The sequence below is a fragment of the Strongylocentrotus purpuratus genome, unplaced genomic scaffold (genome assembly GCF_000002235.5).
Source record: "Strongylocentrotus purpuratus isolate Spur 01 unplaced genomic scaffold, Spur_5.0 spur5_scaffold_2, whole genome shotgun sequence".
Lineage (NCBI taxonomy): Eukaryota > Metazoa > Echinodermata > Echinoidea > Camarodonta > Strongylocentrotidae > Strongylocentrotus > Strongylocentrotus purpuratus.
In genome coordinates this window covers 31176252-31203058 of record NW_022145605.1, presented here as the reverse complement: position 1 = coordinate 31203058, position 26807 = coordinate 31176252, and the positions used below count along the sequence as shown (strand labels likewise).

At 38.6% G+C, this 26807-nt stretch overlaps 1 protein-coding gene across 2 annotated transcripts; it reads right to left on the bottom strand.

The window, feature by feature from the left end:
* Positions 1–10015: 10015 nt before the first annotated feature.
* LOC115926808 (glycoprotein 3-alpha-L-fucosyltransferase A-like) lies at positions 10016–21645 on the bottom strand. Of its 2 annotated transcripts, none has more exons than XM_030992199.1 (2): positions 21536–21645; positions 10016–12125 (listed from the first exon to the last, which is right to left on the bottom strand). In XM_030992199.1, exon 2 carries the CDS (start codon positions 12021–12023, stop codon positions 10854–10856), a length of 1170 nt encoding a protein of 389 aa, XP_030848059.1. In that variant the 5' UTR covers positions 12024–12125; positions 21536–21645; the 3' UTR covers positions 10016–10853. The 2 variants fall into 2 exon arrangements, with proteins under 2 accessions (XP_030848059.1, XP_030848058.1); XM_030992198.1 differs by lacking the exon at positions 21536–21645 and adding an exon at positions 21345–21518.
* Positions 21646–26807: the final 5162 nt, after the last annotated feature.

Sequence of the window (26807 nt, the reverse complement as noted above, 5' to 3'; positions counted from 1 at the left end):
AACCAGCATTTCGTTAACAGTTACAATACTTGATGTACTCCAACAATGATTTTCAAAAGATTGTTTACGTTACATTTCGGTTAGTAGTTAGTTAGTTTGTGAGTGAGGGTGTGTGTGTGTGTGTGTTTGTGTGTCGGCGCATTTTTGTGTGTGACTATTGTGTTTTGTGGCTGGGTGAATTATTTTGCAATTATAAATGTATTATTTAACTTTGTTCAGGTGCCTTCTATTGTACAAGCCCCGTGCTTTTTTTGAAGGTATCCTTTCATCTATTGTTATTATTGTTATGCATCGTCAAATATTGTCAATATCTGTTATAATTTTATGGATGATGAATAAATAAATTGAAATTGAAATTGAAGTTGGACTTGAAATATGACAGGCCATTCATGCCACTAGTTATTCCTGGCATTGGTTTCTCAAAGGACATACAAATCATGGTCACAAATGTACAGAACTTTTTCTTCAACAATGAAATATAAAACATGTAAATTTGTGACGTCCTTGAGAGACAAATGGTGAGAGCAAACAGTGGCATTAATGGCCTGCAATAGTTCAAGTTCAGTAGCAACTACATGTAGTATGTAGTATTCAAAGGGCAAGTCCCCTCCAAAAATAACTTACTTTCAATATATATATCAATATATGATAGATATCGCGCACGTGTCACGCACGTGTCGCGTAGTCCCATATACATCTGTCTGTGTACAGTGCTTGTAACTTTACCAAGACTGGGCCAAATTTCTTATCATTTTGTGATTCCAGAACCTTACAGTACACAGCAATATGCTAGATGATCAACCTTTTCTGATCGATTCCACAACGTTTCACACACAATGCAATCGCATGACCAGAACTGATCTTTACCTTTAATTTTTTTTTCTCATTTCTCCAGAGTACAGATGGAAGCGAGAAATGAGAGAACAGTCAAAGTGCCCTTGGAGTCCTATCACTCTGGAACCATCTTTGGAGTCTGACCTTGGCGTGCTACGATGTCTCAAGGCAGCAGCTAGGGCAGTACTGAATCAACAAGTAACTCACCTAGACAGGTACATGCATGATATTAATACTATATGCTGTGGAGTTCAGTATAGCAATAAAATATACCATGCACCGAGAGGCTCTGGTTGAAATTATGGACTATTGGAGATGAAGGACATTATAGCACTATGCCAGTCACTGTTTATCCATAATTTGACCAGGACCTCAAAAAGAGTACATTGTATATTTGAATTAAATTCTTCATCAAAAAATAAAAAAATGAAAATGTACTTTACAAAGAATGACTTCTGAAAATAAATATCTTACTTGCACCTTTGTCCAAAGTACACACATGCTACGCTTGCGATGAGCACTGCGCATGTCATATTGCTTGTAGTGGCGATATCGCAATAGGCCTATTGCTATAGCTTTGAATGATGACTTCAGGGTATAACCAGGATATATATATGCAAATATTTTTTGATGTTTGGTAACAATGGTACACGTATAAAGAGATAAGCTTCAATGAAATCATATAGTGCTGTAGCCGAACTGACGAACCGGATGGAAGTTCGTCGAACATGGCACTTCCGAACTGAGCCGAACTGAACCGAACGCAAGGGCCTGGTTCGGATGTTCGGCAGAAAAATGTAAACGTTTTCGCAAGCTAATTAACCTGTCATTTTGTACCTACCTTTCATTTACTTTTTTCCCATTTTCCTCCTATGTGATTTATGCCTGTCTAGTGGTGGGCGCAACTTCACTGATGCCATTTTAATCCCAAATCCTGACCTCTGCAACGTTGCGATCGCAAGCTATAAACATGAAGACACGTGCGTACGAGGCCGCGTCTTTTTTAAACCTAACCTTGTCAAGCTGCTATACATATCAATATTTGAATATATGAATATTTGCGTTGGAACGGTGTGTTGGAGATCAAAATTAAATTGGCCAGATTCTCGTCTTAACCAGTATGTCGCAATGATAATGGACAACTTATGACCTGGGTAGTCATGTGTTTACGGTAAGCCACCCGATTTTCTTGTAATGTCATTAATTTTAACTAAAAATAGCTTTGCACTTGTTATATTTGTATGAAATCATATTATTTGATAAATTATCGCATCGGATCCTGTGTACGTGCGTATCATGAATATTCATGACTAGCGCATGACGTATAGTTCCTTTTGAGCCAATCAAATGCAGCGATAGGATGGCAAGGTAATGTTAAAAAAAGCCGCCGCCCGGCCCGCATATTTTTTATTTACATGCTAGCGAGGGGAATTTCTCGATTAATTCCAATGAAACAGCTCGCGAAGAGTCTAGACTGCATCGGAGAGCTCGCTAGTGCTAGTGTGAATTTACATCGAGGACAAAATTTGCTTAACTTTTTCTTGAAACACTTGAGTGGTTATGGAACCTGTCTGTTTCTAATCTTCAAATATTAATATTATTTTGCATCAAATATAAAATATTTGATTTCTACTGTGGTATGTAAAGGCATGAACTTATGTTAATACATACAAATAATATTTTTTTAACCAAGAAGGTGCACCATGGTAATACATTTTAACAAATACATCAACATATCACCATAGCCATTGTAAAATCATATATTGATTCAAACAATTTTATTTCTCATGCAAAAGAGAAAAGAGGAACTAACTAGAAGCAGAGCTTGTTGAAGTGTTAGTTCCTCAGTTGCTGTTTTACAATATAACATGAACAAAGTATGCTTGGAAAATCAATAAATAGAAAAAATATGTAGCTAAGAAATTATAGCTTTTGGGGGGGAAAATAAAAGAGAGGAGAAAATGGAGGAAAATAGTAGAAGGCAAAAAGAAAGAAAGATACGAAAAAGGGAAAATAAATGATTGCAAAAAGCTCTAGAAAAAGGAGGTTAGATCAGTAGAAAGTGGGAGAAAGAGATTGAGTCGAGAGTCAAACAAACCGATACATGTAAAATGATACATGTAAAATATAGATTGAAGCAATTCTCGTCAATTGGCTGTAACCTGAGTGTGATTTATATAATGGATTTTGAGTAATATTTGCATCTACCTGTAGTTAAAGAATTGATACAGTGCATAAACTGGAATATATGGAGATGTGGAGAAATCAATTAAGTTGGAGCTCAATTGGAAGGAAGTAACGAGGAATATTTTAAGCAAGGGAGACTGGGAGATGAGGAAAGCAAGAAGTTATTGAAATTGCGAGATGACTCATGAGATAGCCTTGCATTAATGAATCCTTTATATAATGTTGTCTTGAGAGAAAATAGACAATTTTTTTTAAATTGGAGATTAATGTAAGTATTAGAAATATCAGAAATAGAATTAATGAGAAATTTTTTTTTTGTTTAAATCGAGATCAATACATGTTATTAGATGGGGAATCTCCATTTATTTGCATAACGCATGTCACACAAAGAAAAATGAGAAGAAAAGAGAGTATAATGTAAAAGAGAAGAAGATAGAGGATAGATTAGAGGAAAAGGAGAGAGACAGAGGGAGAGAGAGAGAGAGAGAGAGAGAAAGAAAGAAAGAAAGAAAAAAGGAAGAACATGACACTTAAATTTACACTTAGGCCTACAGATTACATTTTCAACTGATTTGGCTTGACATGTGCCTAAGAAGTCTGCGGACGAAAGTACAACAATACGAAAACAAAAGTTATATAAAGTTGTCTTGTAGTTGTCTTTTCTAAAATGAAATGAAAGGGGCTATGTGACTTTCAAGGAGGAAATTACAATTTCTATAGCTCATGATGACAATTTAGAATTTCCTAATTTTTTAAAAATTCAAGACTCCCGGCATAGGCAAATTATTTACACAATTTCTTGCCGTCTGCTGCCTCGAGATCACTGGAGCGAAGAAAGGTAACAATTTATAGCAAGAATCCCTACCGGTATTCAGTGAAGGATTTATCCTTTTTATTATTATGTTGTGTCCAGCACTAAGGGTTTGTTCCACTACTTGCTGCCTAATCTGAGGGCTCTTTGTGCTCTTCAAGGGATGAATTAGAGTGGTAAAAACTCTAATCCACCCTTAAAATTTAAATTGCACTGCCCCCATTCAGTGTGCTCTTTTCAAAGAGCACAACAAGCCCTCAGATTGAGCATTCCATCTCATAAAATTGTCTTGAAGAGAGAAAGAGAGGTTATTTCTAAAATGAAATGAAAGGGCTATTTGACAAGAGCCCTTTCATTTCATTTTAGAAATAACCTCTCTTTCTCTCTTCAAGACGATTTTCTCTCTTGAATGTCAAATAGCCCTTTCATTTCATTTGAGAAATAATCTCTTTTTCTCTCCTAAAAGCAATTTCTCTCTCGAAAAGGCTCTGCCAGGCCCCTCAAGCATAAAAACAATACAGCAATCAAAATAATAATTAAGACAGTGTTCTTAAAACAGGGTCAAGCTATGTTCACATATATTGCACTGAGAGATATAGCAAAAAAGGAGAAAAGGAGATAGAGAAGAGGGAATCGAGAGGAGGATAGTAGAAAGAATGAAGTAAAAGGTAAACAGGTAACCATGGGAGACTGAGAAGAGGGAGGGGGGGGGGGGTGGAGAAAGAGAGAGAGAGAGAGAGAGAGAGAGAATTAGAGGAAGTATAATTACTGTGTATGCAAAATTACAGTTCATAGTGTCACATTTACTGTCATTCATACAGAATAAAACAGTACAATCAATGAAGTTATACTTTTATGGGAATGGGAATGTGCATGCGGAAATTGTGAGTAATGCGTATACTATCAAAATGTCGCACTAAAGATTTAAACATACTATATTTCAAAACCAGACTTTGAACATGTATTGTGTGAACTGCAATAATGGTATCTCACTGAAGAAGGTAAAAGATAAATTCAATCAGACAAGGGAGGAATCGAAATGAAAGAAGGAAAGAAAAAGGCAAGTGAGAGAGAGAGAGAGAGAGGGGGGGGTCAAAGGTCATGGGGTCATTATATATGCAAAAATAGCCTGTGATCGCATTATCATAAGAACCGATGGACGGATTACCATCAAAGTCAGGACATGTATCTATCTTGCAAAGCAATGAAATGAATAGCTTTGGAGGTCATGAGGTCAAAGGTCATGGGGGTCATTATATATGCAAAAATAGCCTGTGATCGCATTATCATTAGAACCGATGGACGGATTACCATCAAACTCTGGACATGTATGTATCTTGCAAAGCCAATGAACTGAATAGATTTGTGGGGTCATGAGGTTAAAGGTCATTGGGCTCGTTCACATCCAAAATCAGCATGATATTAATGCTGATGATAGATACAGTTAACAACTAAATGATTATACCCCTTGTAAATTTGATGCTTTTTGTGTTTTTCATAAATCAAGAATGACAGATGGACTGGTTGAATTAGGGCTTCTGTTGAATACTTTCAAATGTAAGCTTTAATATGTCACATCTTTAAGAAACACAAAATTGGGACAAATCAATTTTTTTCTTACTTGAAAAGTCACAAAACTTGGTAAGGGTATGAATAATTTAGCTCACTGTAGATACAGTTCAGCTTTACATATGAGAAAGTACAACACACAGACTGATGTAGACAAGAAGTGAGTAGAGGAACTTGAATGTGAATATTTATATTTTGAGAATATGAGTGGATATGTGCAGTGCACCTTCAGTGCGATAATTCCAATGTCATTGATTGGCATGGTGTACTGTAAGTATCAGATCTCCAGGGACCCGTTTCACAAAGCTCTTTTTATGCCTCCATTACGAAGTAACCGGAGGCATTATGTTTTCGGGTTGTCCGTCCGTCCGTACATCCGTCCGTACGTCCCGTTCTCGTGATCGCGTTATCTGAAGAACCAATTGATGGATTCCTGCCAAACTTTGGTCATGTATGTATCTTACAGAGCCGATGAACTGAGTAGATTTTGGGGTCACGAGGTCAAAGGTCAAAGGTCACAGGGCTCATTATGTATGCAAAAACAGCTCGTGATCGCGTTATCTGAAGAACCGATTGATGGATTCCTGCCAAACTTTGGTCATGTATGTATCTTACAGAGCCGATGAACTGATTAGATTTTGGGGTCACGAGGTCAAAGGTCAAAGGTCACAGGGCTCATTATGTATGCAAAAACAGCTTATGATCGCGTTATCTGAAGAACCAATAGATGGATTCCTGCCAAACTTAGGTCATGTTTGTTACTTGCAGAGCCGATGAACTGAGTAGATTTTGGGGTCATCAGGTCAAGGTCAAAGGTCATGCGGCTTATTATGTATTCAAAAATAGCTTGTGATCGCATTATCATTAGAACAGATTAATGGATTCCTGCCAAACTTAGTTTATGTATGTATCTTGCAGAGCCAATGAACTGAGTAGATTCTTGGATCATGAGGTCATAGGTCAAAGGTCATGGGCTCATAATGTATGCAAAAATAGCTTGTGAACGCATTCTCATTAGAACTGACAGGGATTACTATTTAACTCGGGACATCTTGCAGAGCCAATGAACTGAGTAGATTTTAGGGTCATGAGGTCAAAGATCAAAGGGTCATATATGTATATGAGAAATTGCTTGTAATCACGATATTCTGAGAACCTGTTAATGGATTACAATTGAACTTGAAATTGACAAATTTCTTCTGTTTTGGTTTGTTAAATTGCTCTATGACGGAGGCATCATTTCGACTGCGCGCAGTTGAAGTTCCATCTAGTTTCAATAACAAATGATAAAAATCAGTGACAAATCTGCTTATAACCAATCAGAAGCAAGGATTTCAGTAGCTTATAACAAAAACTGTCATTTGTCACTGATGGCAAGTTTTGTGAAACAGGGCCCAGGTTACATTGCAATTTTGTTTGTTTCTCATGTCCTAGCAGGGATGCAAACCTAGAGGAAGAGGACCAGGACACTGGGACCTTCGTCAATCTTTTATCGTTTCCTGATGTGTTCATGACGAAGAAGAAAGACCAACCGTCCTTTCGCAAAGTACCACCAAGTGAAATACAAATTTTGCATGGGTTATAAGCACCAGTACAACTGTCTTTTTTATGATTTTTAGTTGTCCTTGTAAGAATTCAGGGACCCGTTTCACAAAGCCTTTTTTCAATGACAAAGGACTAAAATCAGTGACAAATCTGCTGATAACCATTCAGAAGCAAGGATTGCAGTAGCTTATAACTGAAACTGTCATTTGTCACTGATGACAAGTTTTGTGAAACGCCCCCTAGGTTGATGTGAATTTGATCAATACCTGAAAAGACTAAGAGTTTATCATTTCTAGCCAGTTAAAAAAGGGCAAAAAATACTCTATATATCTGGGACACCCAGTAATTGCCACAGGAATGCATTCAGGGCCTGGCAAGTTATTTTCAGAGCATAGTTTAGACTTTTTTGTGTGTGTACAAAATAGCTCATTCTAGGTGATTTTCAGGCCCTCTGATCAATTCTAACTGGCATCCTTGTTGTCATACAAACAAGGATTTTGTGTGTGTGGAAAAGGAGGATTACGCTTCCTTGAATTTGAATAGGTTTCAAATAATGAAGTAGATGTGATTTTATATGTTTGTAGATCATTTAATTATTATTTTAGATGATGCTGAAAAGACAGATTACATGTTCCTCTGGTGCTGTTTAATGATACATGTATAATAGAAGTGTATACAAGTAGATATTTTTGTAATGCTTTTTAATATATGAAGGAAAGAATCATGAATGAAAACGATTATATTTAACTGGAATTTAGCATTTTAATTGTATGATTTTATTTTTTGTCAACTTATTACAAAAATATAATAGGTGGTGAATGATTTGGTAAAAAGAAAGAAGAAAATAAATAATGGGAGGAAAAAGAATGTTCAGAAAGAAATTAGGAGAAAAGAGTAGTAGTGCACGTACAGAATGTCTGTCACACACTGAAAACACTGCCTAACTTGAAAATCAAACTATTTACAACTCAAGAATTATAGACTTTCAAAGCTGGTAGGGGGCTTCGTTTTTTCACACAAAATAAGTAAATATTTTCAGCCAGGTATGTGTGAATTTTCAATTTTTACGAAAATATTTTACAATGTTTTTAAAAATATATACCACTTTCGAGTGCAGTGCCTTGTGCCTGTAGTGTCACCCCTGACAAAATTAAAAATGGACTTTCTTCATATGTTCCATTTAATGTAGACCGATGACCTTACCATACAGGTTAGCTGTGACCTTTCTCATGGACGTACATTGATATTAACTTTGCAGTATTTTTTCGTTTGGGAGATAGACCAAATCTACAAAATTTCAGAGAATGCTCCAAAAAGCGTTAAATAGTCATTGTTTTTTTGATAGCCACCAATTTTACATGCATGTAAAATTGGGAAAAGGTAATTTTTACCTTATTTTTCCATTATATGGCAGATTTTTTTCCGGTTAATAATCAATATTGTTTTTGTTTTGTTTTCTCAAGAACCGCTTACTCGATCTTAAAAATGTTAGTAGCAATATAAAGGATTCAATGATATCTTTCATACAAAACCAAAATGTTGTTTGATGTATCCTTATTTTGGGGGTGCTCTACCTAATAGTTGGAACATGGGTTTGGAGGAAGAGAGAAGGACAGGAAAAAACGATTTTGGAAAGTAAAGAGGAGTTCATATACCAAAGTGAAGAGGATAAGAATTGAGAGTTGAGAGTGAAGAGGAAAATACAAGAAAGAGGACTTACAAGGAGTAAGGAGGGTGAGACAAGAAAGATGAGTTTGGGAAGTGAAACAAAGGGGAGAAAAGAAAGGATTCGGAAAGGAAGGAGCTAGGAGTGAAAGAGAAGAAGGTTAAAGAGAGGAGTTGCAGGAGGAAAGAGGGTATAACAAAATTTAGAAGGTGAAAAGACCATATATTATAAAGGGGTTGGTCTGAAAGAGAAATTAAGGAACGAGAGTAAGAGGAGAATGAAAGAAAAAAAAAAAAAAAAAAACGTAAGAGAAGAAATAAGGGCAGTTCAATATAGGGAAATTGATTAAAAAGTATCGAATGTTAAGAAAAGAAAATGTGAGCACGGTAAACGATGGATTGTCTTTTTCTTCATCTGCAGTCTGAGGCTCTTTCCTGCTCGCCTCTGTTCTAGAAACCACTCGTTCTGTCTCCATCTTTATGTCTACCTTACTCTTTCTTATACACTACATGCATCTTCCCCTTCTCGCTTTCTTTCCATTCCCAAACTCGCCTTACCCTTCCCTTTTTCCTCCCTTTATATCCATCCTCCTTAATCTCTTTTATCTGTAATTCCTTCCAAATAGACTCTACAGAGGGATCAGACCGAAGTTGCAAAATAACCCGCTATTTTAACTAGCCTGGTCTCAAATTAGCCAGCTAATTTGTGTTTTTATCATCCCGCAGATGCAATTAGCGGACTATTTGGTCGAGAAAATATCCCGAGAAATCTTGGTCTTGTTTCCCAAATGGCCCTTTGACAAAAGACTTAACTCCGTTTGGTTGACGATCAGCCATGCGTCAATTCTTTCGTCTTCTTTCTTTGTGCATGGCTGATCGTCAACGAAACGGAGTTAAGTCTTTTGTCAACTTTGTTTGTTGCTACGACAGTCAGCCAGTGTAAACAAATTCGTTTGATCAAATTATGGAAATGCAAGCATTACTTTAAACAAACAGAGCATTTATTATTCCTGGCTTATTTTTTCCTGATTGAGGTGTCATATGAAAGGGCAGAAACGGAACTTTCTGGAAATGTGATCACTTATGCGTGAAATATACATCATATGAGTTCCATCAAATGAAAGAGGAGGATCTAATAATTGTGATCTTTTTTCTGACGGGACGCACTGTATTTGGGAAATAGCGGGCTAATTTCGGGCTAATTTGCTCCCGTCCGAACTAGTTTGTGATAAGCGCATCGGTTTGGTGAAGACGCAATTTCGAGCTTCGGGAAAACAGCAGATTATTTTGCAACTTCGGTCTGATGAGGATAGGCGTGATGTATTTCCAAAAAGTTGTTATCTCATAGCACTCTCCTTTAATGTGATTGTATACCTTCTACCAACCAAACAGTAGAATCAATGATAGGCCTATATATAGGATTTTATTGAAATCAAAACACATCAAAAACCAAGAGCAAACAGTCCGGAGACTGACACCTAGCTGTTTTGGGTACAGAATAAAAATTAAATTAAATAATACATAATAAAATTGCTATATTCTTCTTGCATTAATAATGGGTCATATCGTTAACCTTTATCATAATAGTACCTTTGTATACTTATGACAATATTATAACACTTCAGTATTCTAATCATTCTATTTCATGTGCCACGTACTATCGACCCAAAGTTAATAATCCCGCTTTCATTTAATGCCCTTTGCACACGAGACGCCATTTGCCTGACGAAGGATGGCTACACGAGTGACTCTTGCGGTTTTGATTGATTGATTTTATTCGCCAAGCTTCCAACATATATTACAATATACAAGAATAACAGATCAAAATCAAGTCAGCTTGAACAGGATAACCCACGAAAGCTCCAGAGTCTATTTCCAGTGGGGTTTTGGGTACACCATGTACGAGTGATATCGTAAAAGACGTGAATGAAAAAGAAAAAAAATAATAATACTCTTTTAAAGTCCACTCCAAATTTTATTAAGTTAAACCGAAAATGGAAATTCTTTTTGCCCAATTGATCGTGAACCCGGCAGCCACTGAGCAGCGCCAGATCGACGTTGCTCTAGAACGCGAAACAAGGTAGCAGCAATTCCCATCTTTTAACGTCTTTTAAATAATATTTAAAAAAAAACATTACTTTGGATTACTGGCGCGTGCCTCATTCAGTAGGTGATGACGTAATCGAAATGACACCTCATGCGCAAAGGTATACATTTAGAATTCATCCATATTGCATATTAATTAATACGAACATGAATTCCACCACCATTCATCCCAATCTGGCACCTTTCGATTTGTGGTTACGTCAGTACCTATCTTCATTTCGTCCTCATGCATTCGCAGGAAAATGGGACAAATGTTTTCTGTCGCGAAAAGATCCGCCATTTTGATACTGACCACTGTGCCAAGTTTCTTCCAATCGAAAAACCGGTTGTAGAGTTCATCGTTACCGTCTAGAAGTTTGATGTAGTCTGCTAGCTCGTGCACGGAAGTGAAATCATTGACGTGGATAAAAGAGTTCGGAGGCCCGACCCGCTCGTAATCCTCTCGGGCTGGTCCGTCCACGATGGGCACCGTTCCACTTGCTAGGCTTACGAAAAACTGTTCAGTGATGAAATCGCGACATCGGCTGATGTCCAAGGCAAGGGAAAACTTGTACGATCTGACTTTCTCCTCGAATCCCTCTGACTCGGTGCATGGTTTGGAGTCAATGCATGCTTTATACGTGTCGATTGGTACGAATTCTTGTAATTCTTTGATGAAGTTGCCGCGCTGCCAAGTCGCGAACTGGTAGTCTGCAGCTGGTCCGATCACGATATTCTTTTTTTTCGTTGCCCAATTTCGATCGTCGTCTGCTCGTACTTCGGGTCTCGTTTCATCATAGTGACCAAACTCTACAAGGAAATCGGAACCTTGTCGATATGTCATGATGTAGTCGTAAGAGTCATTGTAGTATTTCATAGGTGGGATAACACCAGGGCTGATCATCGAAGGGCTCTCTCGGCTGAAGAAGACCCACTTTTGTCCCCGCGGACGCGCAGAATGCATCTTCTTCCAGCTCCACTTCGCCTCAGGAAAGAAAACCACTCCATCGCTCACTTTGGTCGTGGAGATGTTGGTGTTAGCGATTATGGATGCTTCGCACGGCACGCCTGGGCAGTGGAATCGAATGGCGTCATCTGAATATCCGTTGACATTGCTGTTTGTCCAGAACTGCAGTTGCCTGGTGCACTTCGATGTCAGCACTGGTCTTTGGAAAAATGAATAGGATAGGATGTCGTCAGAGTGAATGTCTTTCGGCCGGGCTTTCGGCCTCCTAATTGGCTCGGTGGCCCAGATGACCAAACACCCTACGGTGGAGAGACAGATCATCCCCAGCGCAATGAACCTCCTAAGGGATATCGGCCTCATTTCGCGTTGAAATAGGCCGAAGCCGCCTATGAGAAGAACTGAGCAATTTAAAGAGTAAAAATGTGAGGATCTTTCCCTTCCTTTCCACACCACAGCCGCAGTCTAGATGAGAGTGAAGGATGAAGAAAGAAAAGAATACATTTGTTAATCACAAGATACACATTCAACACGGTCGCAACGACTTTTAGTCATCAGGCGCGTACGCGGGAATTTTTCAAGGGGGGGGGGGGGGGTTAAAATTTAAAATCACGCCGAAAATTTCGCAACGAGTCAGCCAGCCGCTGAATAAGCGGGAGGGGGGGGGGGGGGGGGGGGAAGAGGCACATTTTTGTTTTTGTCCCAAAATTTGGTCGATCGATATTTTGTTTCGGTGGGGGGGGGGGGGGGGGGGGTAAAGATTAGGTTTCTGGGGTCACCCATTATCTTTTTTTTAATTTTTTTATTAAACAAAATCGCAAGGGGAGGGGGGATCACTCCAAAACACACATAAACAAAGTCAAAGGAGGGGGGGGGGTCAACCCCAAAACCTCCCCCCTGCGTACGCGCCTGCTTGCCATACATTGTTATATTCCTTCGCTCCAGGGATCTCGAGGCCGCAGAGAGGAAGAAATTGCATCATGACTTGTCTGGGAAAAAATCCTTCACACGGTTCCCTTATACTCTTGCTATACATTGCGTCCCAGAAAAAAAACGTTTTATCATAACTTAATCACAATTTTCATTGATAAATGACACATATATTTGTAAAGCTTAGAAAGAGAATTAAACTATCTACATTTTGATACCAATTTTAACGAATTTAAGATTAATTAACATCGCAAATTTAAGTAAAATGAATGAAAAACATGATTTTTTTTTTTGTTGGTGATTTTTTTCGAAAACCATTATTTTCCATGTATCAAAATCGGAGAGGTGCATTTTTTCGTAACTTTTCAGGAATTTGCCCATGTACAAGGACACTATCCTGTGTAAAGGGGAGATTTACAATCTGTTCAATAAAAAGTTATATCACTCCAAAGTTATTGATTTGATTTCCACAAAAAACAATAATTTTGCCCACATGAGTATTAACTGTCATATACGTGTTTTAGTGTATTGAGGACCTGTTTGGTGTGTTTACATTTTTAGGTAAAACCTCTAATCACCGTGGATTGGTGTCAAAAGATGGATAATTCAAATAACTTCAAGTTGATATCAATTCCATTGAGTTATGTAGTGTGTGAAGTACATGTATACATATTGAGCCAATTAAAAGGGTGCTTTTTTGTAAATATTTTGTTCGGGCCCTTTAAGTTTGGCCAGTATCTCGGTACATAAACTAAACAAAAGTGATTGGACATTTAGTAGTGCAGAAAGTTCAAAGGATTTGGAGCGCTGAGTCACTGAGTGTAATTGATAAATATTTCTTCTGTACTCTGGGATGTTTCAGGAAATGTGGGCATTGGCAGTTGACATTTATATTTGTTGATGTACATTGTACTCTTACAACTTCCTCTTTTACTTAATTTCTTCATGTTTCTCCTCTCCGTTTTTGTGACTTCATGTTATCTTCTGTTTTCTTATTTTTTGCTGCCCAAGCAATCTTACCATATACATTTCAATATTGACAAATCAGTTGTAACTGTATTTTATGTTTAACCCATTCTATTCGAAAAATAGACTTTCTATTTTAGTCGAAAAAAATTGACTGATTTTCATTAAAATGGGTGCTTAATATGTTGATAAAATGTACTCCAATTGTTTCAATTTTCAAAACAAAATTTAAAAAAGTAATCACAAAGTGCGGCAGCTTTATTGCATTGCCCAAGTTATTGAATTGCAAGCTCGGCTTCTGCCGAACCTGCTAGAGCACGCCTGCCAAGATTTGGCTTCTGCCGAACCTGCCAGAGCACGCTGCCAAGGTTCGGCTTCTGCCGAACCTGCTAGAGCATGCTGCCAAGGTTTGGCTTCTGCCGAACCTGCCAGAGCACGCTGCCAAGGTTTTGCTTCTGTCAATCCTGCCAGAGCACGCTGCCAAGGTTCGGCTTCTGCCGAACCTGCCAGAGCAAGCTACAAGGTTTGGCTTCTGCCGAACCTGCCAGAGCACGCTGCTAAGGTTCACGCTGCCAAAGTTCGGCTCCTGCCGATACTGCCAGAGCACGCTGCCAAGGTTCGGCTGCTGCCGAACCTGCCAGAGCATGCCGCCAAATTTTGGCTTCTGCCGAACCTGCCAGAGCACCCTGCCAAGGTTCGGCTTTTGCCGAACCTGCCAGAGCACGCTGCCAAGGTTCGGCTTCTGCTGAACCTGCCAGAGTAGGCCGTCAAAGTTTGGCTTCTGCCGAACCTGCCAGAGCATACCGCCAAAGTTCGGCTTCTGCCGAACCTGCCAGAGCAGGCCGCTAAAGTTCGGCTTCTGCCGAACCTGCCAGAGCACGCTGCCATTAAGGTTTAAACGTACATAGGACTCAAGGTTTCAGATTTAAAAAGGACCAAAGTGTGTCAAGTTGCATTTTACACATTCCTGCATCCATGGGCATTCATATAGCATCATTCTTTCAGAGGAAGATAGCTGCCTTAATGGGGAGCTTCTCATCTTCCAAATTCTTGAACTGAAAAATGTCTCAAACAAGTATTCACTGTACTATCTGGCTGGAAGAATACATTTGAAGCAGATCAGAGGTGTATTTTGTTTGCCCTATGTCTACACCAAGAAAGAGTTATTTTATCCCACTGTTGGACAAGCAGAATTCTACAAGCTGTGGACGCAATTATTCTTCTGGCATGTAAAACTGAAAAAGGCGAGTATGATCTTGAATAATGTTTTCATTAAGATATTGATATTTAGGTCTACAAACATACAAGAGAGCTAGAGATTTTTGTGAGTGTGTGCCCTTTTAAATTTTCCATGTCTACATGCACTGTACGTCAGGCGCGGATCCAGGATTTCTTAGGGGAGGGGGCCCAACTTTTTTTTTTTTTTGCTCCCGAAAATTTGAAAAACGCGCCGGCCAAAAATTCGCTCAGTGGGAGGGGGGGGGGGGGGGGGGGGGGGGGGGGGTAGTGAGCACATTTTTTTTTTTTTGGATCCTCAAAAAAAATTCAATTTGCACCCCCCCCCCCTTGAGCGCCAGGGGGGGGGGGGGCCCAACCCCCAAAAAAGGTAAAAATCACGTGATTTTACATGATTTTTTTTTCTCAAGGGGGGGGGGGGGGGGCCCGGGCCCCCCCCCCCCCCTGGATCCGCCACTGCTGTACGTCTATCTTTCTATTTCATGCAATTTTGAATGTTAACTTACTTTGGAAGATCTGCACTATGTTCTTCTCTCAGCTCTTCTGTCAAGAAATTTAATACTTAAGTTACTTCAATACAAAAATAACTTGCAGAACTTCCCCCATAAACAGCCATCTGCACTGTACTTTTACATGTATGTCTGACCATGGTCTGACACATATATTACAAATGTCAGTGACCAATCCCCCAATGTGTATTGTCTGACCCTAGGGGTCAGACAGGTCAGGGGGTAACAGGCGCGGATCCAGGATTTCTTAGGGGAGGGGGCCCAACTTTTTTTTTTTTTGCTCCCGAAAATTTGAAAATCGCGCCGGCCGAAAAGTCGCTCAGTGGAGGGGTGGGTGGGGGGGGGGGGGGGGGGGGGGGGGGGGGTTAGTGAGCACATTTTTTTTTTTTTTTTTGGTCCTCGAAAATTTTAAAATTTGCACCCCCCCCCCCCCCCCCCCCTTGAGCGCCAGGGGGGAGGGGCCCAACCCCCCAAAAAGGTAAAAATCGCGTGATTTTACATGATTTTTTCTCAAAGAGGGGGCCCGGGCCCCCAGGCCCCTCCCTGGAACCGCCACTGGGGGGTAATTACCTAAACATTGCTGGACCAGCTAGAAGTTCCCATGGAATACACACATATACAGTAAGGTACATGTACATTGCGAATAGGCATAGTGTTGCACAAGCCCTTCAGGTCATCTTAAAGGGGCAAATACAATATCAACAGAAATAATCATTAATGGACATGGATGTTATTTTGCCCCTACAGTCAATACAGACATCTATGTTCATACATTCAGTAGACTATTCCTTTCCAAGTTAATATCAAGTAGACAAATATAATTTCAGGACAGATGCCTGATATCATTTGTTACTTCCTACCATCACACATGGCCATACAAATTAATGCAGTCCATGCTTTTGATTTTCCCCAGGATTGAAAGGATCTTATACAAGAAACGGTATGATGCGAGGAGGAATATGGGGAAAATACTATCATAGATGGCATAATTGGATCAGTCCAAAACTAATCTACCAATAAAGCGAGTGAGTTTGACATTAAACAACCCTCTTATGAAGATGCTACATTAAAGTTTAAAGGGAAATCCTACCTTCATAGCAACTTGCTCCGGGGAAAAGGGAATAATCATAGGAGCAGATTGGTGAAATTTTCAACGAAATCGGACAAATAATACGATAGCTATGAATTTCTGAAAGTTGTAAATTTAATAAATGCAATCACTTTACATATGGGAGTTTCAAATTGGCTGGATCGGTAATGCCACTATGACATAGTGCCGGTACAACCCTGTCATTTGTTCCAATACCAAACATAAAATCTAATTGTTCAGAATTTATGATAGAGATTTCTTGTTTATTGCAGGACCCCTAACATATCATACATGCAATCCATATATATTTTGAATATTATCCAGAGTGAAAAGGTGTTTAGGAGAACACTGGAAATTAATGATATTTAGCGTACAACAAATGGGGAAAGTTTTCAGGTAATACGTCACAGTCGAATGACTATAGTTTGCCAATTTGAGATTCCCTTATGTGTAGTGATTACACATAGAATTGAATTGAATCGAACATTCCATCTCATTATGTAACGGCAGCCACGTCCTTAATACTGGACACAATGAATGTACTTGATTCTTCGCTCCAGGGACCTCGAGGATTAGAAGAAGAAAAATCCTTCACACCGTTCCCATACTCTTGCTATATAGTGCGCCCCAGAAAAGACGAAACCGAGAAGTATCAATGCTTTATCATAACTTAATCAAAATTGTAATTAATAAATGACACATATTTGTAAAGCTTAGAAAGAAAATTAAATTATCTACATTTTTATACCAATTTTAACGAATTTAGGATAAATTAACATCGCAAATTTAAGTAAATGAAAAACATGATTTTTTTTTTTTGGTGATTTTTTTTCGAAATATTGAATTTTATCAAAAACCATTATTTTCCATATATCAAAAATCGGAGAGGTGCATTTTTTCGTAACTTTTCAGGAATTTGCCCATGTACAAGGACACTATCCTGTGTAAAGGGGAGGTTTATAATCTATTCAATAAAAAGTTATATCAATCCAAAGTTAATGATTTGATTTCCACAAAAAAAAAAAATTGCCCTCATGTGTATTAACTGTATGCATAAACATGTATTAGTGTATTTGAACTGTATGCATAAACGTGTATTAGTGTAAATTTGTTTGGTGTGTTTATATCGAGTTTTAAAGATAACTTTTTAGTAAAACCTCTAATCACCATGGATTTGGTGTCAAAAGATGGATAATTAAAATATCTTCAAGTTGATATCAATTTTAAAACGTAGTGTGTGAAACATTTAGTACATATATACATTTTGAGCCAAAAAGGTGCTTTTTTGTACAAATTTTGTTCCCTCTAATTTTGGCCAATATCTTCGAATATTAACTCAACAAAAAGTGATTGAACATAGTATTGCAGAAAGTTCAAAGGATATGGAGTGCTGAGTCACTGAGTGTAATTGATAAGTACTTCTTCTGTACTCGGGGGTGTTTCAGGAAATGTGAGCATTGGCAGTTGCCCCCCCCCCCCACCCCACCCGCCTTTATACTCTGTGATGTTTTAAAAAATGTGGGCATCATGGGCAGCTGTCCCCCCCCCCCCACCACACCCCCGTATGTCTTAATATATGTGAGTACCCCCCCCCCCCCCTGGGGATGAGTAATGAGTATGCATTAACATTTTACCTTGATTTACCTTGATTTACCTTGATGTTGGGCTTCAAGTATAATTACTTATATGCCCCTCTGCAGCAGGATTAATGTCTGTATGTACTGGGGATTGCGCCTACGTCGGAGCTCCGGACAATGCAATAGCAAGGAAACATTTCTTTAGGGTTGTACATGTCATATTTAGCTCTCCATACTTTTTCCAGGTTGGATTTGAATGAGTTTACAGATGGGCTATCAATTACATAAGCTGGAAGCGCATTCCATAAATTGACGACTCGCTGTGAAAACGATCCCATTCGGATAGAAGTGAAGGCTCTAACTTTTGATAGTTTGAAGCTGTGGCCACGTGTTCTGTCATTCAAAGGTCTCAGAAAGAATTGGTTGGGGTCACTGCGGTCAATCCCATGGAAAAGTCTATATGTTTGTATCATATCCGCTCTGTGACGACGGTATGCAAGTGTGGGCAATTTCAAATGTCTAAGCCGGTCAGAATATTCCAAGTCACGAATAGATAGAAGAATTTTTGTCATCCTGCGTTGCACTCTCTCCAGCTTTAGATGGTCTCTCTTGAGAACAGGGTGCCACACACTGGAGCAGTATTCTAAGGATGGCCTTATTAAAGACTTGTAGAGGTGTACAAGGCCCGATTCATCCAAGAATGAAAAGGTGCGGCGAATCAGGCCAAGCTTCCTGTTCGCAGAGGATGCAACTCTGTTTACATGCGCTGAAAACTTTAAGTTGTTGTCGAAGGATACTCCCAGATCAGTCTCTAGAACCACAGATGTCAAAATTGATGAGTTGAGGTTATAGTTGACATTAGGGTTAGACTTCCCAAGATGCATCACCTTTGTCTTTGACTCATTTACGGGGAGTTGCCACTTGTCCGTCCACTTTGCAAGGAGATCTAGATCATGTTGTAATGCAGCACTATCTTCTAGTGACTTCACAGGAGAGTACAGCTTAGTGTCGTCTGCAAAGAGTTTGACTGTAGATGATACGGACGTAGATAATGAATCTGGAATGTCGTTAATGAAGATCGTAAATAATACTGGACCGAGGACGCTTCCTTGCGGAATACCACTTGTGACCAGGCAGGAAGAGGATTTGGAGCCATTCACTATCACTTGTTGAGAGCGATCAGATAGGAAGTTGGAGATCCATTTCCACACTTTTCCTCGGATTCCATAAGCCTGTAATTTCTTCATCAGTCTGGCATGAGGTACACTGTCAAAAGCTTTCCTGTAGTCCAGGTAAATGCAGTCAATGTTGTTACCTGTATCCAAGTACTTGGTCCAATCATTTGTCACTTCTAGTAGCTGGGTAGAACATGAGTGACCCTTTCTAAAACCATGTTGATGTTTGGTGATTAGATCATTAGACTCCAAATGCTCTACAATTTCATCCCTTACCACAGTCTCCATGATCTTGCCAATTACACTTGTGAGGCTTATTGGCCTGTAATTTCCTGGGTCAGATTTTTTGCCTTTCTTGAATAATGGTACAACATTCGCTGACTTCCAAGATTTCGGGACACATCCAGTTGACATAGATTCATTAAATATTTCAGCTAGACAATCAATAACGTGAAGCTTTAATTCTTTTAGAATTCGAATGTGTATTCCATCTGGGCCAGCAGATTTAGTTTGGTCCATCTTCTCAATCAAGAGATGAATCTTCTCTCTATGTATAATCATGTCCTCTAAGCAAGCTGAGTAATCTCTTCCTTGAAGCTCAGGAATGTTGTTGAGGTTTTCCTTCGTAAAAACTGAGCAGAAGTAATTGTTGAGTAACTCAGCTTTCTCATTATCAGATTCTGCAATGGAAACCATCAGGCTTACATAAGTTCTCTATTGCACTTTTGACTTTCAACTTGCTTTGAATGTACTTCCAGACGCTCTTTGGATTCTTCTTTACATCCTTCGAAATCTTGAGTTCAAATCCTCCCTTAGCAGATCTGGTGGCACTGGTTGCTAGGTTTCTGACAGCATTATACTCCTCCCTTGTTTGGTTGACAGTGACAGGATTAATAGGTATCTTCCGTCTAGCTCTCAGATGCTTATTCCAAGCTGAATGTTTCCTCCTTACCGCCTTCTTAACCTCACTATTCATCCACTGTGGTCTGGCTTTCAATCCGGGAAATCAAGGTAAGTAGGCCCGACACCTTGTACTTAAAGGCATCGTTTAACAATGTTAGATCTGAGATACACGACCCTACGCATTATCAGTATCTGTGATATGGTGTAATATTGAAGCCCTAAAAGAATTGCGCATCAAAATGATCAAGAAGTGCCTCAAAAAAGTAAAAGTCTTTGAGTGACCGGTTTTACCACACGCGTTATCCCCAATAGACTGTAGTGTTATGAAAACCGTTAGGAAAACGAAAAATTTGAATTTGATTTCCAATCATAAATATCTTGATAATCAGACAGGCGATCGGCTTAATTGTGAAAGTCATGGGGTTTTCTGACTAACCTTAATGTTTATACATGTAATTATCATTGCAGCATAAGCCAAATCCAGGATTTTGTTTCAGAATCTGAGACAAAGTTACCGGCTCCCTTTAACACATGAGAGTTATGGGTTTTATTGAAGATGATTTTTTTGTGAGTTTTTTTTTTATTTCACTGGTTCCACAATCAATCTATTGCAGGATAAACAATCTAGAATGAATTATACAATATATCCACGTTCTCTCGACATACGATTCCCATACCAGAGCTCAAGTTTAGCTTGAACTCAGATGCTATGGCACATATAGGAGCATCACTATCCTGGTTGTGTAGTAAAAGCTGTGCTTTTGATTCTCAACATTTCAAACACCACTGTACAAAACTCAAATGATTTCACTCAAAATCGGTACTTTAGTGACAATTGATGACACCTAAATAGCAGTAAAATACATTTTTTTCAACTTACTGATGTTAAAAAGAATAATTTAAAAATTAAAATTGTAAGTCTAGTGTCAAACTTTGCTTACAGCTGCATCGACATGATTGTGTAGAGTCTATCCGAAATTGTGTGGTGTGTATATTTGTGTATAGACTTCTAGGTCCCTGCCTCACAGCATGTATGCAGTGCTAGAGGTCAATATGCATTAGCATTGACTATCTCCCTATATATGCTTTGCTGGAGTGTGCTATGGCAGAAACATTAGTGTGGTGCATTCATTCCAACTCCCTGATTATACTAAACGAAAAAAAAGGTTAATAGTGTTCTGACTTAAACACAGTCAACACAATGCATTACTGATACCACCTATACTTGAAAAAGTTATAAGTATGAAGTCTCTAGTTGCATGGTTTTCAAACTGCTTATACCATAATTAAAAGCTCACCTTCTCACTGCATGGCGACGTAAACAGCTGATGATTTTATGACCACCAAAGTACAAAAAATGTCTCAATATCCTGCCATCATTATCATTCTGATAGTAAACTTTCAACTCATCTTGCTCAGGCCACGGCCGCGACTCTACCTTAACCACAATTTTATTCATTCCTTCTCTTAAACCTAAATGCCAATTTACCTTTGTTGTGTACGTGGGTAAAGAAAAGCTTTCGATCGAGTTGTGTTGTTGTTGTTTTTTGTTGTAATGGCAATCAGTCAAGCCCGACTATTATCACCAACGCCTTTCTTTTTGATCGAGGCTTTCGACCGTCCTTTTCACTTTTGTCGCTTCATCATTACGTAACTTAGCGAACGCATGAGGAAGCATTCGTACTAGTCGATATATTACAATATACCACGCGTGCAATATACAGTACACGTATACACTGTAAAAAATAATAGTCTAAATAACTCAATAAAATTGAGGAAAAGAATTGCCTTATTTTTATTAAGTAAATATTACCTACGGCATCTTAAGTAGAATTTACGTATTTTGCTGAATACATTTTTACTCAGTTAAATCGAGTTACATTAACGTAAATAATTTAAGTATTGTAATCATTTTAGATAATTAAAAAAAAGCTATGATGGGATTACATATGGCACGATTTGGTACCCATCTAATCTAACAAGTAACATCCACTAATCATTCACTTCTTCTATTTAAGATTTAACCGTATATATATATATATCTACCACCATCACAAACTATTACATACGCTTCAAATCGACACATATTGAAAGGCTCCAAATTTTATATATACTTGATCGTAGCATCTTAAAAGGAAAATTGGTTAACAATTTCCTGAAATATCAAATTTTATTTGTTTTGGACTGGGTAACAATTAAAAATTGTCTTGTCTTTGCTTAGCCATTTTAAATGAATTAGTAAATGTTTTAAAGTCCTTAAATTTTCATTTAATCACAAAAAAGAATTGTTTTATTTAAAAAAAGAGTTTAATTTGGTCTTAATGAATATTCATAAATTATGTAAATATTTCTATTACGCACTGCATCGGTCCTTACTTTAAAAAGATAACAATAATCAACATAAATTGTTTGAGTAATACGTATAATTTCTGATTTTTAGTTAAAATTACTAAATTAATACAAGCTGAAATTACTTAAAGTTCTTATGTATTTTATTTTACTTAAATATTCCACGTATGCCTCTACTAAATTGAAAGTTTGAGTTAGCAAGACTTAAATTTAGTGCGTAAGTGGCAAAACTAATGTTTACAAGTAAATTCTACATGGAAAAAATACGTAAAAATTACCAATGAACAAACAGTGTACAGAATTATCGTTGGCATTGCTAAACTTTCAAATGGAGGACCTAATAAGTAGTTTCTTTTATTTATTGTTTAATGTTGCTTGTATGTTTTCTTTGGAACATATCATACTTGCATCTCTCCTCTCTGAAGCGACACGTTAATTGTAAAACCATTTCATTTTCCCCTGTTCATCCTCCGTGTTCGTCATAATGCACCCCGGCAAAAATATGCATTTTCATCTTGAAGAGATTTTAAATGAATGACACATATAGTCTAAGCTATCTAGTCCCATTCGTAGTCGCCCATTTCAGTACATCTGATGACTATGGAGCTTGAATCAGATCAACATCAAACAAAATATCATTGTATAATTATGTCAACGATTCACAATTATTCCGGATATAATCCATTATTACTTGGTAATTAGGTATATATACATACTTTGGAAAGGTCTCAATGTCTCGTTTCCTTTTTAAAATTTTAAATGAAGGTACTATTTAAGAGGGGGATACAGCAGTATCTGTTGATTTATTGATTTATGTTATTTTCTGTATTTATATCTAATTCATTTGATTTACATAACACGTATATTTTCATTATTTATACGTCTCTTCTTTTGCTTTTTGTGTTCCTGTGATGGTGGCAAGAAAATATTTTCAACTGAATGAGCAGTAATAGCAGGCTTGACGGACGGCCATGGGTTTTGTACACGAATGTGTTCGTACCTATACTATTTCTAATTGACTCGTATAAATTATACAACAGTTTTGACAGTTTTTTTTATTTGCCTCTATAGTGTTTTTTTTCGAGCAAAAACACGTCACGTTTCAATGGGATTTGACATTTTGAATTTTACTCGTGCGTTTTTAATGGAATTTTTGACGTTTTGAATATTTGATATGTAGGCCTATTTGCTTGTAGGACTTAGATTTTTTTTAACCGAAAAAAAAGTGACTTATAACACGTGTGTCTATGGAAAATTGACTCTTTGACTTTCTTTCTATACTTCGTGTTTGACTTTCAGAGGAATAAAAACACCGTTGGAGGTTGGACAATATCTATTGTTCGATCCTTGAACTAAGAGAAGGAACAAAGGGTATGTGTATTTACCCATACTATGATCCTTGCACAAAGTCATACGGTATGCAGATGATACTACTATGGGTGCGTTCAAGCGATTTTTTGAAGGTAGAATCACAAACATACTGCGGGAGAGCGTTCAAGCGATTTTCATCAACGCTGATTCTAGCTCATTTTAAGCCCAGCCACTGCGCATCACACTGCGCGCAGTTTGACCCAGGTAAAGGTCAACTTCGGCGCGCGCTTTCTGAAATTGTTTATGGCCGACTGTCGGCTGCTGTTTTAAAACAAAGAATAGCACAAGGAAAGAAAGAAAGAAAAAGTTGAAGAAAGATTAAAACAAGGAATACCATAAGAGAAAGTGATAGAAGGAAGAACAAAGAATAAAAAAAGGAGGGACAAAAAGAGAAAGTTGAAGAATGATTAAAACAAAGAATAACATAAGACTCAGGAGATAGAAGGAAGAAACAAAGAATAACATAAGGAAAGACAGAAAGAGAAGGTGATAGAAGGAAGAAACAAAGAATAACACAAGGAAAGACAGAAAGAGAAAGTGATAGAATGATTAAAAATACTTGAGAATAACATAAGAGAAGGAGATATAAGGAAGAAATAAGAAATAATATAAGGAAAGACAGAATTAAGAAAAGGTGATATAGCAGGAAAAAACAAAGAATAACATGAGGAAAAAAAGAAAGAGAAAGTTGAAGAATGATTAAAACAAAGAATAATATGAGAGAAAGTGATAGAAGGAAGAAACAAAGAATAACACACGGAAAGACAGAAAGGGAATTCAATTAATATCAGAATCAGAGAAGGACTTGCATCGACTTTTGGATGTTGTCGTGAGAGAAAGTGACAATATTAGAGAGGACCGTCCAAGAAAACGGAATGAATGGTATACCATCATTACCATGCTCTCTTACAACAATCAAAACAAGCCACCTCTGCTAATTACCTCTGGACCACAATAAGAGGCTAGAGGCGAGCAAGAAATCAAGAGAAGGTTATTGCACTTCAGTGGCGGAGCAAGGGGGGAAACGGCCGCGCCCCCCTCCCTATTGGCGGCGCAAAAAAAGGAAGGAAAAATAGAGGAAGAAAAGAAGAGAAAAAAAGAAAGGAACAGAGAAAAGACAAGAGAAAAGAAATCCTCCCCTCCCTCCTCCCCCCCCCTCTCCCTCCCGCCCTCTCCGGCGTCGGAGGCAGGCACGTAGCCAGAGTTTGATGTTTTGGGGGGGGGGGGGGCACATACATGTAATCGATCGAGGTAAAAAAAAAAGGGGGTCTAAAAAAGTTCAACCGATCTTGGAAGAAAAAAAATGGGGGGGGGGGGGGGCCCACTCCCACCCCCATAGCTACGTGCCTGGAGGGACCGAATTCGTGTTCCCAAAATCTCCGGTAAAGGGATAACTTATCACGCAACAAAGTCCGGCCCGTACTGACTTAACACACCGGAGATAGAGGGGTGCTTTCAAAGAGAGGGAGCATGCATACGCGTACCCTATAGTGGGGGGGGGGGGGGCCAAGTCGGGTGGGAAAGGGGGTAAGACAAGGAAATGGCGCTAAGTGACAGTAACGACGAATAAGGGAAAAACTTAATCGGGAGATTTGGGGACATTAGTGAAGGCTTGGGAAACGTTATTGAATAGAGGGGGCCGGCCGAATAAAATCTCGAGCCACGGATTCAAAGTTAAACGTTAGAAACAGCCCCTGCGCTACAAAGGTCATCACTCTTTGGTGAGAAATTTTAAAAGGGCACAATATTTTGGGTGTCTTTTAAATAGAAGCTGTATATACTCAACAGTCTAATTTTAAATTAACGGTAGAGGGGCCGCTTCCCAACTCTTATTTTGCCCTTCAATATTTTGGCTTCAGCTCATACCAACTCGCTTGAGCTTGTATTTGAACTCATGTTGGTAGTAATAAATTATGGACAGGGGCTGCAATCCTGGGCCCGCTAGGAGAACAAGTCCCCCAGGAAATTTAGAAATAAAGCTAGAAAGAAATAATGGCGGAAATAGTGGGCTTCTAGAATGCATAATTTCAGCATTCAACATTGCAAAATCTCCCTTGGTCGCTAGTCGCTACACCCCTCGCCCAATAACACAAAATTATGATATGACACTACGCCCACGCTGCCGGCCGTGATTTATCCATGGTTGGTGTAATAGATCGTTTTTTTTATTTTTTTTAAAGATGATTGGTACTACAACGTCGGAGAATAGCGTTGAAAAGAGACATAACTAACTAACTAGCTTTTCGTTTTGTACTCATCAGAGTAAAACGCAAGAATGAAACAGGAGGCCGAAATCGGTCACTTTTATAAACGAATTTAAAAGGAACAAGGCGCGAATATAACGAGCGCTGATTGACTGTCTAAAGTAACGGTAAATTAGGCTTATGCCAGCCGGTTATACCGGATTAAGAGTAGTTAATTAAGAGGATTAAGAGTCGAGAATGGAACAACGAATCATCTTCTTTCTCTAATAATTTTATTAAACTATGAAAGGTCAAAGCTTCCGCGCTTCGTGCGGGAGGGAGAAGGGGGGGGGGGAACTGAATTCAGACAAGGATTAAGAGTCGAGAATGGTAAAACGAATCCTCTTCTATCTCTTATAATGTAATGAAACATCAAAGCTTCCACGCTTCGCGCGGGAGGGGGAAACTGAATTCAGACAAGGATTACGAGTCGAGAATGGAACAACGAATCATCTTCTTAATAACTTCATTAAACTTTGATAGGTCAAAGCTTCCGAGCTTCGCGTGGAGGGGGGGGGGGACTGAATTTAGACACGGATTAAGAGTCGATAATGGTACAACGAATCCTCTTCTTCCTCTGCTTCGTGCGTACGTAATGGGGGGGGGGGGGGTCGACAGCGAGCTCACGGTCCGAATAATGTTTGATATCTTTTCTCGTTTATCTTGGTGATAAATAACACTTTCACAAAATACATATTATGCTTAATTTTTTGCTCGCTCTCTAGCCGAATTGTGAAACCAGAAAATTACTTTTTGAGGCAAGAGGCTTCAGCCACCCCCCCCCCCCCCAGAAGAAAA